A 19597-nucleotide genomic window follows, 5' to 3' on the forward strand; every position below is an offset into this window, starting at 1 on the left:
CGTCTACACAGAAGAGAATCTCTAAACAAGAGTCTATTTATAAAAAGTTGTTTATTTAATAATGTATTATTATAACATATATTTATAATATTTATTTATGTTAAATTATTATATTTTAATATGTTAAATTATTATAGTTTAATAATTATTTTATTGTATTTATTTCCATCCTGTTGTCCTCCTGGATACATTGGGTTTACTTTCCTTTTAAATGTTTATGTTTCAATAAACCTAAATTACTTTATCTTTGATTCTATTGATGAATTTATTTTCTAAGCTTTTCATAGATATTCAATTGAAAAGGACATGTGACCTGTTGCTATTTGTCACTGGAGAGAGTTAGAACACATTAGAAGCCGAACCCCTGGAATAAAGTTCTAGTTGTAAATATTCAATAGACAGATTAGAATATTTCCCAGATAATCTCTGATTTCTTGTATTGTAATTTAAATATTGTAATTTAAACGTGCAAAGTCCTCTGTTGAGCTCTTTGATGTACCATTTGAGGTCGGCCATGTACCCCTTATATAAAATATGTTACATGTTATTCTTCCAGGGGAAATGATGAATTGATGCTTCTATTCCCCCAGTTAGCAAATGATGGAGCAAACCGGGTACCCATGGCCATACCTGGATTGGTAGTACAGCTGGGAGTTGAAAGTTGTGTTGCATGATAAATAAAATGCTGTTAGAGGGGTACTCCGGTGGAAAACATTATTTTTTTTTATTAACTGGTGCCAGAAAGTTAAACAGAATTTTTTTCTTCTGTTTAACCACAGTGCTCTCTGCTGACACCTCTATCTATGTCAGGAACTGTCCAGAGTAGGAGAGGTTTGCTATGGGTATTTGCTCCTGCTCTGGACAGTTCCTGATACGGACAGAGGTGTCAGCAGAGAACACGGTGGACAAGGCAAAAAAACAGAAATCCAAAAAGAAACAAACTTTCTCTGTAGTATATAGTAGCTAATAAATACTGGAAGGATAAAGATTTTTTAATAGACGTAATTTACAAATTTGTTTAAAGGGGTACTACCATGGAAAACTTTATTTTTTAAATCAATCTTTCTGGCACCAGTTGATTTAAAAAAAAAAAAAAAGTTTTCCATGGTGGTACCCCATTAACTTTCTGGCACCAATTGATAAAAAAAAAAAAGTTCTCCACCGGAGTACCCCATTAACCTGTTCAGGACGCAGGGGGTATGCATACACCCTGCATCCCGAGTCCTTAAGGATGTAGGGCATATGGATACGCCCGTGGGAATTCCGGTCCCCGCCGCTAGCCAGTCGGGGTCCAGACCGGGATGCCTGCTGAAATCATTCAGCAGGCATCCCGGCACATCGCCGAGGGGGTCCTGAGACCCCCCCCATGTCGGCGATCGCAGGAAATTGCATGTCAATTCAGACATGCAATTTTCTGCTATTCTGGGCTGATTGGGTCTCAGTGAAAGCCCCGATCATCCTAAGGCATAGGAGCGAGGTTGCAGTGGTGCCAGCCACCCCCTCCTATCCCCTGCCATTAGTCAGCAATGAGTACTGACCAATGGCAGTTGAAGACGGGGGGTTGCCATGGAAACCCCCGCTCTGCTCACCCCTGGATGTTGGGCAGAACGGGGGAGAAGATGCTGTGGGGACCGGCGATCATCGGTCGCATCAGCGGAGATCAGCAGCGCAGGTAAGGAGGCGACGGCGTGGAGCATCAAGGAAGGTGGCAGTAAAGTGATCTTTACTGCTGCCTTCCTAGTGGTTGCCAAACTGCAACTCCCAGCATGCCCAGACAGCCAAAGGCTGTCTGGGCATGCTGGGAGTTGTAGTTTTGCAACATCTGCAGGGTCACAGTTTGGAGATCACTATTACAGTGGTGCCCAAACGGTAGCCCTCCAGATGTTGCATAACTACAACTCTCAACATGGCTAGATTGCCCAGGCATGCTGGGAGTTGTAGTTCTGTAACATCTGTCCCTTCAGATATTGCAATTTTCATGAAAATTTTGAAAATTGCTGCTATACTTTGAAGCCCTCTAATGTTTTCAAAAAGTTAAAATATGTCCATTTTATGATGCCAACATAAAGTGGACATATTGTATTTGTGAATCAATATAACATTTATTTGGAATATCCAAGCAGAGAGTTTCAAAGTAAGAAAAATGCAAAATTTTCATGACATTTTGGGATTTTTCACCAAGAAAGGATGCAAGTAACAACGAAAATTTACCACCAAAATAAAGCAGAATATGTCACGAAAAAACTGTCTCAGAATCAGAATAATCAGTAAAAGCATCTTAGAGTTATTAATGCTTAAAGTGACGATGGTCAGAATTGCAAAAAAGGGCTGCGTCCTTAAGGTGAAAATGAGCTGCGTCCTTAAGGGGTTAATTAGGATCTTCTTCTGTTCAGCAGGAACGGAAGTTATAACTTTAACCCTTAGATCATGTAGAATGTTGGAATATCTATGGTAGCTGTTACGCCTAGCGCTCCGGGTCCCCGCTCCTCCCCGGAGCGCTCACGGCGTCTCTCTCCCCGCAGCGCCCCGGTCAGTCCCGCTGACCGGGAGCGCTGCACTGTCATGGCCGTCGGGGATGCGATTCGCACAGCGGGACGCGCCCGCTCGCGAATCGCATCCCAGGTCACTTACCCGTCCCGGTCCCCTGCTGTCATGTGCTGGCACGCGCGGCTCCGCTCTCTAGGGCGCGCGCGCGCCAGCTCTCTGAGACTTAAAGGGCCAGTGCACCAATGATTGGTGCCTGGCCCAATTAGCTTAATTGGCTCCCACCTGCTCCCAGACTATATCTGCTCACTGCCCCTGCACTCCCTTGCCGGATCTTGTTGCCTTAGTGCCTAGAGAAAGCGTTTACTGTGTTTGTCCATACTGTGTACTTGACCTCCTGCTATTGCCATATTGACTACGATTCTTGCTGCCTGCCCCGACCTTCTGCTACGTCCGACCTTGCTCTTGTCTACTCCCTTGTACCGCGCCTATCTTCAGCAGTCAGAGAGGTTGAGCCGTTGCTAGTGGATACGACCTGGTTGCTACCGCCGCTGCAAGACCATCCCGCTTTGCGGCGGGCTCTGGTGAAAACCAGTAGCAGCTTAGAACCGGTCCACTAGCACGGTCCACGCCTATCCCTCTCTGGCACAGAGGATCCACCTCCAGCCTGCCGAATCGTGACAGTAGATCCGGCCATGGATCCCGCTGAGGTTCCCCTGCCAGTTGTCTCTGACCTCACTACGCTGGTCGCCCAGCAAGCCCGACAGATCGCCCAACAAGATCACCAGCTGTCGTACTTGACCACCATGACACAGCAACTTCAGTCGCAGCTACAGCAGCTTCAGTCACAGCTACAGCAATTTCAGTCACAGCTACAGCAGCAACAACCATCTCCTCCGCCGGCTCCTGCACCTCTTCCGCAGCGAGTGGCCGCTCCTAGCCTCCGCTTGTCCCTGCCGGACAAATTTGATGGGGACTCTAAGTTTTGCCGTGGTTTTCTTTCGCAATGTTCCCTGCACTTGGAGATGATGTCGGACCAGTTTCCTACTGAAAGGTCTAAGGTGGCTTTCGTAGTCAGCCTTCTGTCTGGGAAAGCTCTGTCATGGGCCACACCGCTCTGGGACCGCAATGACCCCGTCACTGCCTCTGTACACTCCTTCTTCTCGGAAATTCGAAGTGTCTTTGAGGAACCTGCCCGAGCTTCTTCTGCCGAGACTGCCCTGCTGAACCTGGCCCAGGGTAATTCTTCAGTGGGCGAGTACGCCATCCAATTTCGTACTCTTGCTTCCGAATTATCATGGAATAACGAGGCTCTCTGCGCGACCTTTAAAAAAGGCCTATCCAGTCGCATCAAGGATGTGCTGGCCGCACGAGAGATTCCTGCCAACCTGCAAGAACTTATCCATTTGGCCACCCGCATTGACATCCGTTTTTCTGAGAGACATCAAGAGCTCCGCCAGGAAAAAGACTTAGATCTCTGGGCACCTCTCCCACAGTCTCCGTTGCAATCTACGCCTGGGCCTCCCGCCGAGGAGGCCATGCAAGTGGATTGGTCTCGCCTGACCCAGGAAGAGAGGAATCGCCGTAGGGAAGAAAATCTTTGTCTGTACTGTGCCAGTACCGAACATTTCTTGGTGGATTGCCCTATTCGTCCTCCACGTCTGGGAAACGCACGCTCGCACCCAGCTCTCGTGGGTGTGGCGTCTCTTGATTCTAAGTCGGCTTCTCCACGTCTCACGGTGCCCGTGCGGATTTCTCCTTCAGCCAACTCCTCCCTCTCAGCCGTGGCCTGCTTGGACTCTGGTGCCTCTGGGAATTTTATTCTGGAGTCTTTGGTGAATAAATTCCGCATCCCGGTGACCCGTCTCGTCAAGCCGCTCTACATTTCCGCGGTCAACGGAGTCAGGTTGGATTGCACCGTGCGTTACCGCACAGAACCCCTCCTGATGTGTATTGGACCCCACCACGAAAGGATTGAGTTATTCGTCCTTCCCAACTGTACCTCTGAGGTCCTCCTCGGTCTGCCATGGCTCCGGCTTCATTCTCCCACCCTTGATTGGACCACCGGGGAGATCAAGAACTGGGACTCTGCCTGCCATAGGAAGTGCCTCTCCCCCCCTCCCAGTCCCGTCAGGCAAGCCTCAGTGCCTCCTCATGGCCCCCGTCCTGGTGTCACACTGCCCCGTGCCAGGCTCCGCCCTCTGCCCTCCCTCCCCATTCCCACTTCTGCTGTACTGCCTGCCGTTGAGGAAACCCTCCATTCTTTCCCGGTGTCCTCATCCCAGGGGAGGCAGTTACCGGACAAAGAAAAGGGGAGACCTAAGGGGGGGGGGTACTGTTACGCCTAGCGCTCCGGGTCCCCGCTCCTCCCCGGAGCGCTCACGGCGTCTCTCTCCCCGCAGCGCCCCGGTCAGTCCCGCTGACCGGGAGCGCTGCACTGTCATGGCCGTCGGGGATGCGATTAGCACAGCGGGACGCGCCCGCTCGCGAATCGCATCCCAGGTCACTTACCCGTCCCGGTCCCCTGCTGTCATGTGCTGGCGCGCGCGGCTCCGCTCTCTAGGGCGCGCGCGCGCCAGCTCTCTGAGACTTAAAGGGCCAGTGCACCAATAATTGGTGCCTGGCCCAATTAGCTTAATTGGCTCCCACCTGCTCCCAGACTATATCTGCTCACTGCCCCTGCACTCCCTTGCCGGATCTTGTTGCCTTAGTGCCTAGAGAAAGCGTTTACTGTGTTTGTCCATACTGTGTACTTGACCTCCTGCTATTGCCATATTGACTACGATTCTTGCTGCCTGCCCCGACCTTCTGCTACGTCCGACCTTGCTCTTGTCTACTCCCTTGTACCGCGCCTATCTTCAGCAGTCAGAGAGGTTGAGCCGTTGCTAGTGGATACGACCTGGTTGCTACCGCCGCTGCAAGACCATCCCGCTTTGCGGCGGGCTCTGGTGAAAACCAGTAGCAGCTTAGAACCGGTCCACTAGCACGGTCCACGTCTATCCCTCTCTGGCACAGAGGATCCACCTCCAGCCTGCCGAATCGTGACAGTAGCGCATAGGTACGCCTGTTTTTATTGGTCGTCTTGCAAGATCTTTATCGGGGTTGGGGTGTTCTTTAGGTATAATATTAACTTGATCCCATATCCCTGTAATGGGGAATTTATATACGGGAGATGTTGGTGATGGGCAAAGTATTCCTGGATATGATGGGTCTATGGGAAATGGGGTTCTGTAGGCTTTTGTGGATCTTTGGTAAGTGGTAAATTATGAGCAGTTTTGGCTTTTTGATGATTAGAAAATGTTGTTCTTTCTTATTGAATATTCCTATTTAGAAGGCTTGATTTACCAACTGGTCATAATCTTTTTGAAATATCAAAGTAGGGTCTGCTTCCAAAGGTGTATAGTATTGGGTATCCCACTACTGTATATACTCACGGCTTAAGTTATATATATGAAACCAAAGCAAAACTATATCAATATAACAACCTCTATGGTAAATGGCATCGAAGTTAGATCTTGGTTTCAGGTTTGTTATGATAGGAAAGGGATCTAGTAATATGTCAGACCCTGAATTTGTGGGTTCAGAATAGATGTCTCTCTTTTAAGGCGGAGTCTTGTAAGGGTTAATTTGCATGTATAGTAAATGCACTAAGAATTACATATAAACTAAAACCATTGGCCTTTTCTGAGGGGAAGATAGTTGTCTTTTGGCAACAGAAATGAGATGTGAGGATAGACTCAACGAGGAGATCTATCAAAACCTCTCCAGAGGAAAAGTTGCCCAGTTGCCCATAGCAACCAATCAGATCACTTCTTTCATTTTACAGGGCCTTGTTAAAAATGAAAGAAGCTATCTGATTGGTTGCTATGGACAACTGGGCAACTTTTCCTCTGGACAGGTTTTGATAAATCTCCCGCAATATCTTTATAGTTTAGTTTTGATCTTCTTGGATTTGGGCCTCTGTTCTTTCCAATTTATTCTCCTTCCTCTACACCCTTGTTTTTCTCCTCTCTCAGTGTTTTTTCACCCAAAAAGGCTTTAAAACTGTGTGATGACTGTGGAATTGGGGTCTTTCCTGAGGTGGGTGTGGGAGTGGGGATGGCTGGTAGTTTTTTATTTTTTTTATTTCATAAAATAAAAAATAATATCTTTATAACATTATGTCATTAGTTTTTTTTTTGTTGAATTGGAGACTGGATGGCTGTACTAGTGATCCCCCCTCCCCCCCACACACACAAATCGACCCATCATATGCAGGAATAATTAGATCTATAGCAACCTCTCTATTTTTGTAGATGTATTGTTATGAAGATATGTAATCAAGTTACAATCATACCTAAAGGACACTCTAACCCTGACAAAAATCTTGTAAAAATACAAAAAAGGGTTACCTGTGTGCTACCTTGGATATTCTAACATCCCACACGCTGAAGGGTTTAGAGTTATGACTTCTGTTCTGTTGGTGGACACTTCCATGTCTGCTGAACGGAAGAAGATCCTACTTTACAGCATTTCATCCCCGCTGTCCCTTCAAATCACCAGTACCGCAATGGGTACCCAGTTTGCGCCATCATTTGCTATCTTGTAGGTGGGGGCACACAAGCATGAATAGATCATTTCCCCTGGAAGGATAACATAATTCTATGTAAGGGGAACATTGAAAACCTCATATTTATATCAAAGAGCTCAGTAGAAAGTTTTACTGAATATTTGAATTGCAATACACAGAGTATATGAAGTTCTTTGGGAAATGATCTAACTTGTCTATTGAATATTTACATCTAGAACTTCTTTTTAGGGGTATTAAAATTGTCACTATAACATTCTTTAAAACTGTATACTTTACAGTCTACTAGACTAGAGTTACCATTATAGTAAGTGAAAGAATAACATCTTGTTTGGTCAGGTTCACAAAATGAGGTAAAACTGCAGAACAACAATTCACTTGATATGATATTTAAAGGAGAACTCCAAACCATAAAAATTGTGCCCCATAGTACCGGCAGTAAAAAAATAAAGATGTACATACCTTCCTCCGCTCCCCCGGGGCCTCCGGTATCCGGCTCCGGTCTCCGCCGTGATCCACTTCCTGGTTGCCGGTGGTCGGATGAATCAGCCAATCACCAGCCGCAGCGCAGTCCGACTCGGCCGGCGATAGGCTGAACGGCAGTGTGACGTTTTCGGCCCCGGCCACAGGTGCCGGTGTAGTGAAGCATTTTGTGTCCTGAAGCGTTTTCACGTGAAGCATTTTGTGTCCTGAAGCGTCGGACTGCGCTGCGGCTGGTGATTGGCTGATTCATCCGACCACCGGCAACCAGGAAGTGGATTGCGGCGGAGACCGGAGCCGGTTACCGGAGGCCCCGGGGGAGCGGACGAAGGTATGTACATCTTTATTTTTTCACTGCCAGCACTATGGGGGACAATTTTTATGGTCTGGAGTTCTCCTTTAAATAATTCTAAAGTTCTGTCAAAATTTTATTAACAATTTTTCTATCTCTCATAACAAACTAAGTAATTTTTTAGTAAAGAATTGGAGTGTCTTACTTTATGACCCCCATCCTTAGAGATAACATTTCTAGGAAACCAAACCCTTAACAATACTTTGTCACCAAACTGCTAAAGAGAAAAAGGGATTAATCTAAATACAAGTGAATGAAAATCCTTTTCAAAGTAGTCAAGAATAGATTGTACCTCCTCATATGTCATCTACATCATTGAATGCAGCTGCAAATTTGATACATGGACCCAACAAAAGAACAACTACAGAGCCATATGAACAATCACCGCCATAATGTTACCAAGGCTATGTTACACATAGTGTCTCCGGACATGCTGCCGTAGTCCAAATCATCTGATCCAGAGAAGTGTTTTTTATGCTGAAAAGTCTTTGTGTTTTATCTACCAACTTCTGCACTACTGTTCAGTCAGACTGCCCCGATACCAAACTCCAGGGGAAGCGTCACCAGTGCCATATACAAGGATACTACAAGGTGTTTGTGTCTTTCATACAACAACACAAGATGAGAAGTTTCCCAGACGGAGATTACACCTGTATTCTGCTAAACCTTAAGTCTGGCATACTACCCTATAGGAAGATCTGTTGTGTTTTCTCTGTATTATGACTCTTAGTAAATAGGAGACGACTCCTCCTAACACTCAGAAAACTCCTTCCCCTAATACAGGGAGAACTAATATATGTAATGAACACCCTCCAGTCCCTCAGTAGCTATCCAGTCCTCCTGTCACCTGTAGTAGTGGAGGAGACTCCTCCCATTTACCTGGAGTCTCCTTCTCACCTGTATAGGAAGGAAACTGAAAGCTGTAAGGAGTTCCCACGGCTGCCGTCACTTGTCTAATGTCACTTGTATTCTGATCGTAGAGAGAAGATATCTCCACATCCTGAATATGGAGGAATTTCTCCTCTGGAGTCTGAAATATAAAAGGAGAAACATGGGAAGACTTGGGACAGAGCTGAGAAGATCATCAGAGAGACACAAGACAACCGGGCAGGTGAGAACCTTCTACTGGGTGTATATACAGAATATCAGAGCTGGGGACATTTACATGGTGGATTTATAGACAATAATCATATTATATGTATTAATCTCTTCTACACAGGTTGATAGGAAGATAAGAAAGTCACCAGATCGGCCCCAATCCTCCAGCCATGGACATCAGACTGGTTGTCTTCAGTATTCTACTTGTGGCAGTGACCGGACATCCACACCGGAGACGCTGCCCGATGTCCAGATATAAATCAGTATCTTCCACTGACATCACGGGGATCAGACAACTGCAGAATGAACATGTAAGGAGGAGGATTGGGTTATACTGAGGGGAATCTGATTCACAGCTATGGGGGTTTGGTCAAAAGGCAAACAAAATCTATAATACATCTTTTTCATGATGTATTATATGGTGGATTTCAAGATTGTAGAATGGTGGAACAACCAATATATTACTTTCAATAGTTTTTTTTATTGGTTTAAGAAAAAAAAAAAAACGAAAACATAAAAGAAACAGGTAACCACAAAATTACACAAACACAAATCAGCAAGTATTCAGACGCGATCATCTCCCTGTGTCCCCCAACTATTGGGGGTCAGGTGCACGCAAAATACAGGGTACAACATTAACAGTATACAACAAATCTGTCCGTCTTTTTCATCTATCATAACATACCTAAAGACCTTCACTGCTGTTCTAATCTCCATTTTCAAAGTCGTGCTTTGCTTCTTTTAGGAACATGGGTCGCAATGAGCTCTAATGCCATTTGCTATAGTCTTTAGAGATTTATGTCAATGACATGCTTCTTATAAGGCACATACAATCTGACATCCACATTAGGAGGCTCTCTCCCTGTGTTTCCTGACTTTCGGCTCATTCTGTATAATAAACATCAGCAGCAAAATAGAACATATTGTAAATGAAGTCATTTATACTCAGTGTATTATAGACATTACATGATGTAAAGATCCAATAAATCCTGTTTAACCTCCTCAGGAGAAGAACATGTCCACCAGTGCCATCAAATGCTACAGAAGAATGATGAGACACAAGCCGTCTGTATGTGAGCTAAAGGTAAGTACATGTCTGGTGATCTCTTCTCCTGCTCAACAGTTTCTTATAATAATCCTCAATCTCACCAAACTATTTTGTCTTTCTATCTTCTCCCCTTCTACAGCCCAGTGACCGTCTGATTCTGACCTTGGAGCGAGTTACAGTAACTACAGAAGTTCTGGCAAATCTTTCCACGTCTGCTGTGCCGGACCCTGTATCACAGTCATACATGATGTTCCTCAGAATCAGAGATGATCTTCTGATCTGTGTAAGTTCATATGATCCTCATCTTCATTGTTTACATGGTCCGTGCTGTGATGTTTTGGTGCCGGTACTGGATATACTGACCCATATCTTATTTCTTGTATTTCTCACATTCAGAGAGAATTATCAGGACACAGTAAAATCCCATCTGAGGAGCTGAAGCCATGGCTGCACCATCTCCAGCACTTTGTGGAAGAGGTAAGTGTCCTATACTGACCTACAGATGTAATCTGAACCAATATCATCCTCTTCTCCATAGTGGTGAACAGAGGCTTAAAATTTGTAACAGGGCCCCAAGCTACAATGCTTAATTTATGGTCCTGGTCTCCTCATATAGAAGAAATGTTATGGCCCCTCAAGCTTCTGGGCTAAGGTGCAACTTCAATAATATTTTGTAATGTTGGGTCCACAATGTTACTTACTAACACTTTTCATATTATTATTATTCTTTAGGCCTCTGCACAATGTCTCCAGGACGCTGTGTTACTCGGTCTCATCCAGTTACTGGTGGAAGATGTCGGGTGTTGGGCTCATGGGAAGTAACTACAGAGAAACGTCTTAAGATATACACAAGTCTACAGGAAGCAGTTAATGGTGGAGAACATCAGTAGATCCGTCTACACAGAAGAAAATCTCTAGACAAGAGTCTACATAGTCACCTGTCATGACCTCCAGATCAGAAGAGTGAACATCATCTTTCAGTGAACTTTCTGAGCTATATGTTTTATAACAATGTTTTTCATATTTATTAAAAATTATTTATTTTATAATTTATTATTAAAACATATATTTATTATATTTATTTATGTTAAATTATTATGTTATTATAATTGTATATGTTAAATTATTATAGTTTAATAATTATTTTATTGTATTTATTTCCATCCTGTTGTCCTCCTGAATACATTGGGTTTACTTTCCTTTTAAATGTTTATGTTTCAATAAACCTAAATTACTTTATATTTGATTCTATTGATACATTTATTTTCTAAGCTTTTCATAGATATTCAATTGAAAAGGACATTCTCATAAGACCTATTGCTATTTGTCACTGGAGAGAGTTAGAACAAATTAGAAGCCAAACCCCTGGAAAAAATTTCTAGATGTAAATATTCAATAGACAGATTAGAATATTTCCCAGATAATCTCTGATTTCATGTATTGTAATTTAAATATTCTGTGAAACGTGCAAAGTCCTCTGTTGAGCTCTTTAATGTAACATTTGAGGTCGGCCATGTACCCCTTGTATAAAATATGTTATATGTTATTCTTCCAGGGGAAATGATGAATTGATGCTTCTATTCCCCCAGTTAGCAAATGATGGAGCAAACCGGGTACCCATGGCCATACCTGGATTGGTAGTACAGCTGGGAGTTGAATGTTGTGTTTCATGATAAATAAAATGCTGTTAATTAGGATCTTCTTCTGTTCAGCAGGAACAGAGGTTATAACCTTAACCCTTAGATCATGTAGAATGTTGGAATATCTTAGGTAGCGCATAGGTACGCCTGTTTTTATTGGTCGTCTTGCAAGATCTTTATCGGGGTTGGGGTGTTCTTTAGGTATAATATTAACTTGATCCCATATCCCTGTAATGGGGAATTTATATATGGAAGATGTTGGTGATGGCCAAAGTATTCCTGGATGTGATGGGTCTATGGGAAATGGGGTTCTGTAGGCTTTTGTAGATCTTTGGTAAGTTGTAAAATTATGAGCAGTTTTGGCTTTTTGATGATTAGAACATTTTGTTCTTTCTTATTCAGTATTCCTATTTGGAAGACTTGATTTACCAACTGATCATGGACTCTGTTTGAAACGTCAAAGTAGGGTCTGCTTCCAAAGGTGTATAGTATTGGGTATCCCACTACTGTATATACTCATGGCTTAAGATATATATATATATATATATATATATATATGTCAGATGAAATCAAAGCAAAACTATATCAATATAACAACCTCTATGGTAAATGGCATCAAAGTTAGATCTTGGTTTCAGGTTTGTTATTATAGGAAAGGGATCTAGTAATATGTCAGACCCTGAATTTGTGGGTTCAGAATAGACGTCTCTTTAAGGACAGAGTGTCTTGTAAGGGTTAATTTGCATGTATAGTAAATACACTATATAGTAAATACACTAAATACAGGAAAATACACTAAGATCTACATCTAAAATCATTGGGCTTTTCTGTGGGGCAGAGCGACAAGCATTTATTTAGTTGCCTTAGTTGTCTTTTGGCCACAAAAAGGAGATGTGAGGATAGATTAAAGGGGTACTCCACTATTACAAACTGTTCCGAACACTGGAGCCTGCACCGTGAGCTTGTGACGTCATAGCCCCGCCCCCTCTGATTGTTCTTTCCAATTTCTTCTCTTTCCTTTACACTTTTTTTGGCTTGTTTTTTTCTCTCTTCTCTCTGTTTCTTCTCTCTTCATCCTCAGAGACCTGTAACACTGTCTGATGAGTGGGGTAAGGGGGTGTTACTCGAGGTGGGTGTGGTAGAAAGGATGGCTGGTAGTTAAAAAAAAAAAAAAAACATTAGTTCAAATTAATTAGCTTATTTTGGCTGAGTAGGAGGCTAGGGACCCACCCCCCAAAGTAGATTCATCATTTCTAGGAACAATTACATCGCCAGCAACCTCTCCCATTTTGTAGATGTCTTGTTATAAAGATATGAGTTTAAGTTGGAATCATACCTGAAGGACATTTTAACCCTAACAAAAATCTTGGAAGACTACCAATAAGAACAGGGTTACCTATGTGCTACCTTGGATATTCTAACATCCCATACGATCTAGGGTGGGGAAAAATTATAACATCAACTCTTTGATGGACACTTCCATGCCTGCTGAACAGGAGATCAAAATTTACAGCATTTCATATGGGATAAGCCACGGTGAATGGCTGAACCACGGAGTGTAGCGGTATAGGTGGATGGGGCAGATGGTATTATCCCCAGGGGCAAGGTGTTATTAACCACTAATGTTCGTGACACCAGAGTGGTTTTGGGGTATAGGGAACCATCCAAACGATATCTCCGCTATCCCAATGGCTAGGCAGTGAAATGAGAGTCCACGACAATTTTATGGTTTAACGGAGGCTTTACTGAGGTCAGGCAGTTGTTTTAGCCAGAATCCCAGAGAGGTGGCCAGGAACACAGAAGAACCTCTCAGCTTGCTGGGACCAAATATTCTTGTAACAGATTTTAGATTCTTGAGTTTAGGCTTGACTAGACTGTAGGCAGTGACAGCAGACATAGACTTGACTTACTGGAAGTGACTATAGATTTGAGGCCTTCCAGGTAGCTGGACACTAGCACTGAGACATCTGGTCTCCAATGTTCCTGAGAAGCAATGATGGTAGAAGAGACAGAATTGTAATGGCCTCCCCCTTATAAAGGGGGCTGAGCCAGAAGCCCATAGGTCAAGCTGCGGGTCATGTGTTAAGCTGGTGCTCTTTGGGTAACTCATACATATCATGTAACATCTCACAGGTCCTTTAGACAATTACATTAGTCCTGCAAAGGTATTTAATACTGGCTATACATTAGTATACTGACTATACATATAGTACAATATATATAATTCCCCTGTACCATAGCGCCCGAGCAGATCTCACCTTTCTCACACGCTGCTCCGTTCTTGCAGTGTGAGCCGCGGGAACGTGATCTCAGGGCGCCGGTGCGATGGTGTGACTTCATCCCGCTGGCCTGCCGTGGATGGCGTCCCCGTGGCTCACACTGCGTGAACAGAGTAGCGTAAGAGAAAGGTGAGGGAATGGTGGAGCTGGACAGCTGACAACTCCCGCTCCACCATGCTATAGGACAGGAGGGGCTTTAGTCTCTTCCTCCCGTCCTGCTCCAGGCTCTCGCACTGCTGGCCCGGCTGGCCGACAGGGCGAGCTGCCGAACCGGGATGGGGGCAGGAGGACGGCCCGGCAGGACAAGCGCTGACTCTGCTCTGGGCCCCAGGCAAGCTCAGGGCCCCAAGCAATTGCTTGGTTTGCCTGTCCTGCAGCAATGGGCCTGGTCAGGCTGCCCCATTACTGACCTCCAGGGGAAGCGTCACCAGTGCCATATACAAGGATACTGCAAGGTGTTTGTGTCTTTCATATAACAACACAAGATGAGAAGTTTCCCAGACAGAGTTTACACCTGTATTCTGCTAAACCTCAAGTCTGGCATACTACCCTATGGGAAGATCTGACTTCAAGTAAATGGGAGAAGACTCCTCCTAACACTCAAAAACTCCTTCCCCTAATATGGGGAGAACTAATATATGTAATAAAGACCCTCCAGTCCCTCAGTATCTATCTCTATATTAGTACATGTTATCTCTCTGTATACAGCGGAGATTCCTCCTGTCACCTGTAGTAGTGGAGGAGTCTCCTCCCATTTACCTGGAGTCTCCTTCTCACCTGTATAGGAAGGAAACTGAAAGCTGTAAGGAGTTCCCACGGCTGCCGTCGCTTGTCTAATGTCACTTGTATTCTGATCGTAGAGAGAAGATATCTCCACATCCTGAATATGGAGGAATTTCTCCTCTGGAGTCTGAAATATAAAAGGAGAAACATGGGAAGACTTGGGACAGAGCTGAGAAGATCATCAGAGAGACACAAGACAACCGGGCAGGTGAGAACCTTCTACTGGGTGTATATACAGAATATCAGAGCTGGGGACATTTACATGGTGGATTTATAGACAATAATCATATTATATGTATTAATATCTTCTACACAGGTTGATAGGAAGAGAAGAAAGTCATCAGATCGTCCCCAATCCTCCAGCCATGGACATCAGACTGGTGGTCTTCAGTATTCTACTTGTGGCAGTGACCGGACATCCACACCGGAGACGCTGCCCGATGTCCAGATATAAATCAGTATCTTCCACTGACATCACGGGGATCAGACAACTGCAGAATGAACATGTAAGGAGGAGGATTGGGTTATACTGAGGGGATTCTGATTCACAGCTATGGGGGTTGGGTCAGAAGTCAGGAACCAAACAAAATCTGTAAGAGAATTGATCTAATCATTTCCATTATGTATTATATGATGTCTCTCAAGGTATTGGAATTGTAGAGAAAATCAATATGATATTTACAGTATACAAACATACATAGGTTGCACAGTTACAGTACATGACGAGATGAAGCATCTATGTGCAGTTCCTAACATTTGCCTTTCCCAATATAGTAGACATTGACCGTCATACTGTACATGAAAGTTCTTTTGAGTAAAACCTTTTGTTCTGAATCCATAAAACAATGTAATATACCTGAGATAAAGCTTCTGTAACCCTCCGCAGGAGAAGAACATGTCCACCAGTGCCATCAAATGCTACAACAGAATGATGAGACACAAGCCGTCTGTATGTGATCTTATGGTAAGTACATAGTGGTCTCTGTAGGACAGTAAGGAGTCACAGTAGTTGGCACAAAGCCCTTATACCAGCAATCTTAACAGGAGAAAATTTACAATGCCAAATGCAGTCCTAGTTAAACTCCTAAAGTGCTGGTGCAGTTACTGTAAACATTCGGGTGTTGTACCAATATAGAAGACAAGGTCCATTAGTATTCCAATGTGTAGAAGGATATGGCAGCACTCACCGATAAAGTAGAAAATCTTCTTCATTGAAAGTGGAAAACCTCACATACAGTGTGGCCGGACCAGGACGCCAAACAGAATTAGCAGCATCGCTGCTAATTCTGTTTGGCGTCCTGGTCCGGCCGCACTGTATGTGAGTTTTTGTACTTTCAATAAAGAACATTTTCTACTGTATCGGTGAGTGCTGTCATATCCTTCTACACATTGGATTGCATAGTGGTCTCTCTTCTCTTATTTACAGCTTTTATACAAAACAATGCACTGACCTCTAAACCCCCCCCCCCCCCCAAATAACCCACATGACCCTCTAATCTTCTCTATTGTTCCCTATAACAGTCCAGTGACCGTCTGATTCTGACTTTCGAGCGAGTATCGGTCACAGCTGATGTTCTGGAGAACATGACCACGTTTGTTGTCACTGATCCTGGATACCAGTCACTCAAGATCTTCCTTCAGCTGAGAGATGATCTTGTGATCTGTGTAAGTTTGTATGTTCCTTATGTCCAATTTTTCGCTCTTAGATTTATAAGTATGAAACATATTAACCATCACTGATCATCATCCTCACCTTCCTATGTCCAACAGAAAGACTCCCCCGGATCCAGTGAGACTCCCTCTAAGCAGCTGAAGCCATGGCTGGATCATCTCCAGAACTTCATGGACATGGTAAGTGTCCTGCATAAAAAATATGGATCGACTCTTTACTCTTAGGATTCATATTAAAGGGGTATTCCGCCCCTAGACATCTTATCCCCTATCCAAAGGATAGGGGATAAGATGTCAGATCGCCAGGGTCCCACTGCTGGGGACCCCGGGGATCGCTGCTGCAGCACCCCGCTATCATTACTGCGCAGAGCAAGATCGCTCTGCACGTAATGACGGGCAATACAGGGGCCGGAGCATCGTTACGTCACGGCTCTGCCCCTCGTGACGTCACGGCCTGCCCCGTCAATACAAGTCTATGGGAAGGGGGCGTGGTGGTCGTCACGCCCCCTGCCGTAGACTTACATTAAGGGGATGGGCCGTGATGTCATGAGGGGCGGAGCCATGACATCACACTGCTCCGGCCCCTGTATCGCCCGTCATTACACACAGAGCGAACTCGCTCTGTGCAGTAATGATGGTGGGGTGCCGCAGCGGCGATCCCCGGGGTCCCCGGCAGCGGGACCGCGGCGATCTAACATCTTATCCCCTATCCTTTGGATATTAATCCTTCCAGTACTTATCAGCTGCTGTAAGCTCCACAGGAAGTTATTTTCTTTTTGAATTTCCTTTCTGTCTGACCACAGTGCTCTCTGCTGACACCTGTGTCCATGTCAGGAACTGTCCAGAGCAGGATAGGTTTGCTATGGGGATTTTCGCCTGCTCTGGACAGTTCCTGACATGGACAGATTTTTAAATCCAAAAATAAAAGAACTTCCTCTGTAGTATACAGCAGCTGATCAGTACTGGAAGGATTAAGTTTTTTATATAGACGTAATTTACAAATCTGTTTAAAGAGCACCTGTCATCAACAAAAACTTTTAATATGTTGTTCATAATCATTAATGAAGAGATATTGTAATATATCTTCATTAAAAAATATTAATATTTATACCAGTTTTTTCATTTTATACTTTTGGCCACTAGGGGTCACTCTTCTATGCCTGGTCTGCAAGCAGCATCCTATGCTTTTCATAGTAAGTGTACAGCTTTTAGGACTAATGCTGAAAGGGCACTGGTCCTTCCACCGGAAGTTCAGTACTGTGAGCTACAAGCTTGCACATGCCTCTCATATAACAGCCAGTCACCTCCCCCTCCCCCCTGCTCTGTGTTCTCCCTGCCCCTCACCACGTTATCTTATACATTGTATCATCTCACTGCACTCCCTGCTCTGTGCCCCCCCCCCCCACCCCTGACATTCATCTTAATCACTGCCTCTGTAATTGCTCCCACTGCCCCTGGTTCTCAGCATTGACTTTTTAGTGCAGAGAGACTGCTGTCCCTACCCTGTACTTAGTCTGTATGCACACTGCAGAGCAGTGTTTCCCAACCAGGGTGCCTCCAGCTGTTGCAAAACTACAACTCCCAGCATGTCTGGACAGCTGTTAGCTGTCGGGGCATGCTAGGAGTTGTAGTTTTGCAACAGCTGGAGGTGCCCTGGTTGGGAAACACTGCTGCAGAGGGAGAGCAGCATACAGGAAGACTGGCAGAAGCAGAGTCCCAGCCAAGCTTCATATGACATCATGCCTGCTGGGACCCGCCTCCTTCCACCCCTCAGAAAGACAGTGCTCCTGAGCTAATGAAGAGGGATAAAAAAAGGTATTTTCACAGCGTTTTAAACCTCAATAAACACAGGGATAGGCATAGTTAGAGAAGGGGACAGATGGGAAGGGGGATCAGGGAAAGTTTAGATGATGACAGGTACTCTTTAACTTTCTCGCACCAGTTGATTTAAAAGTACCCCTTTAAAGGCAATGGCTGGTTTAAACAGCTTTTAGGGGCCCAAAGTTAGCCTGTCTTCTTAGGGTCCACATGAATTAAGAGCTGGGTTGGATTGTGACATGTAAATGCAGTTCACCTAAAGACTAGAAGCTTCTTATCATGGAATTATTTTGTAGGCCTCTGCACAATGTCTCCAGGACGCTGTGTTACTCGGCCTCATCCAGTTACTGGTGGAAGATGTTGGATGTTGGGCTCATGGGAAGTAACTACAAAGAAGTTTTGAAGAAGACCCAAGTCTACAAGACGGTCTTCACTTTCCAAGCTCAACTGAAGAATGTTCAACATTCCAAAAAAAAGGAAAATACAAGTAAATCACCGTCCATAGATCTTACAGCTCAGTCTACACAAAAGGAAAAGCTTCTCTAGAATTCTATAAACAATTTTCAATTGAAATCCAGGAAATAATATATTTTTTTTTTTTGGGGGGGGGGGTTGTCCTTTAAAATTGATATTTTGGAAATATTTATTAATATTTATTATAATATGTATTTATATATTTAAATATATAACTGATGTTAATATAGGTAAGTTTTATTTATTGGAGTATCCTGGTGGATAGGGTTTTGTACAAAAACTTAATAAAAAAAATATTTAAATTGAATTGATTTTTTTTTGTAACTTTTTTTTTGTATAATTCCTATAGACATTGCAGCACCTGACCCCCCTAGCTGTGAGCACTCCTGCATCCCAACTCAGCCAACATAATATCCGGCCCACTGTAGACATGATATAATGTTGGCTGAGCTTACGGTTGCCACCTATCTTGCAAAAAATACTTGCTATGGTAATTTGCATAATTTATTATAGATGCGTGACATCATAGGAAGCTCTGCCCATTCCCATACATGTCCTGTCACGTAATGGCATAGGGGGATCAAAAGGGGATTAAAATGGCACAGGGGGATTCAGAGGGGGGGATTGAAATGGCACAGGGGATCAGAGGGGGGACTGAAATGACACAGGGTCCCTGTGCCATTTCATCCCCCCCCCCCCGCCCCCCGTGTCATTTCATTCCCTCCCAATCCCTCTGTGCCATTTTAAATGACACCCCCCCGATCCACCTGTGTCATTTTTAATTGAACCCCCATGTGCCATTTTAATTGATTCCCCTGATCTGATTCCCCTGTGCCATTTTAATTAATTAAACCCAACAACACCTCACCCCACCCCACCATATGTATTTTAATGTGACCCCCT

The 19597-nt window shown here is 44.2% G+C and overlaps 2 protein-coding genes across 2 annotated transcripts; both read left to right on the plus strand.

Moving 5' to 3' along the window:
• The first annotated feature begins 1365 nt into the window (after positions 1-1365).
• LOC130291105 (interferon lambda-3-like) lies at positions 1366-11015 on the plus strand. Its single transcript, XM_056539520.1, has 7 exons — positions 1366-1672; positions 8864-8994; positions 9103-9292; positions 9988-10065; positions 10169-10312; positions 10426-10506; positions 10762-11015. The coding sequence occupies exons 3-7, from the start codon at positions 9152-9154 to the stop codon at positions 10849-10851; spliced, it is 534 nt and encodes a 177-aa protein (XP_056395495.1). The 5' UTR covers positions 1366-1672; positions 8864-8994; positions 9103-9151; the 3' UTR covers positions 10852-11015.
• A 3723-nt stretch (positions 11016-14738) lies between these two features.
• Positions 14739-18606, plus strand: LOC130291363 (interferon lambda-3-like). Its single transcript, XM_056540043.1, has 6 exons — positions 14739-14939; positions 15048-15237; positions 15618-15695; positions 16253-16396; positions 16502-16582; positions 18517-18606. Exons 2-6 carry the CDS (start codon positions 15097-15099, stop codon positions 18604-18606), a joined length of 534 nt encoding a protein of 177 aa, XP_056396018.1. The 5' UTR covers positions 14739-14939; positions 15048-15096.
• Positions 18607-19597: the final 991 nt, after the last annotated feature.

This window comes from Hyla sarda, chromosome 9 (assembly GCF_029499605.1).
Source record: "Hyla sarda isolate aHylSar1 chromosome 9, aHylSar1.hap1, whole genome shotgun sequence".
Classification (NCBI taxonomy): domain Eukaryota; kingdom Metazoa; phylum Chordata; class Amphibia; order Anura; family Hylidae; genus Hyla; species Hyla sarda.

Coding starts and splice junctions, on each gene's coding strand:
- LOC130291363 (XM_056540043.1), top strand. CDS start 15,097: ATGGACATCAGACTGGTGGTCTTCAGTATTCTACTTGTGGCAGTGACC. Junction 15,238..15,617: donor GACAACTGCAGAATGAACAT/GTAAGGAGGAGG, acceptor AACCCTCCGCAG/GAGAAGAACATGTCCACCAG. Junction 15,696..16,252: donor CGTCTGTATGTGATCTTATG/GTAAGTACATAG, acceptor TCCCTATAACAG/TCCAGTGACCGTCTGATTCT.
- LOC130291105 (XM_056539520.1), top strand. CDS start 9,152: ATGGACATCAGACTGGTTGTCTTCAGTATTCTACTTGTGGCAGTGACC. Junction 10,066..10,168: donor CGTCTGTATGTGAGCTAAAG/GTAAGTACATGT, acceptor CCCCTTCTACAG/CCCAGTGACCGTCTGATTCT. Junction 10,507..10,761: donor TCCAGCACTTTGTGGAAGAG/GTAAGTGTCCTA, acceptor ATTATTCTTTAG/GCCTCTGCACAATGTCTCCA.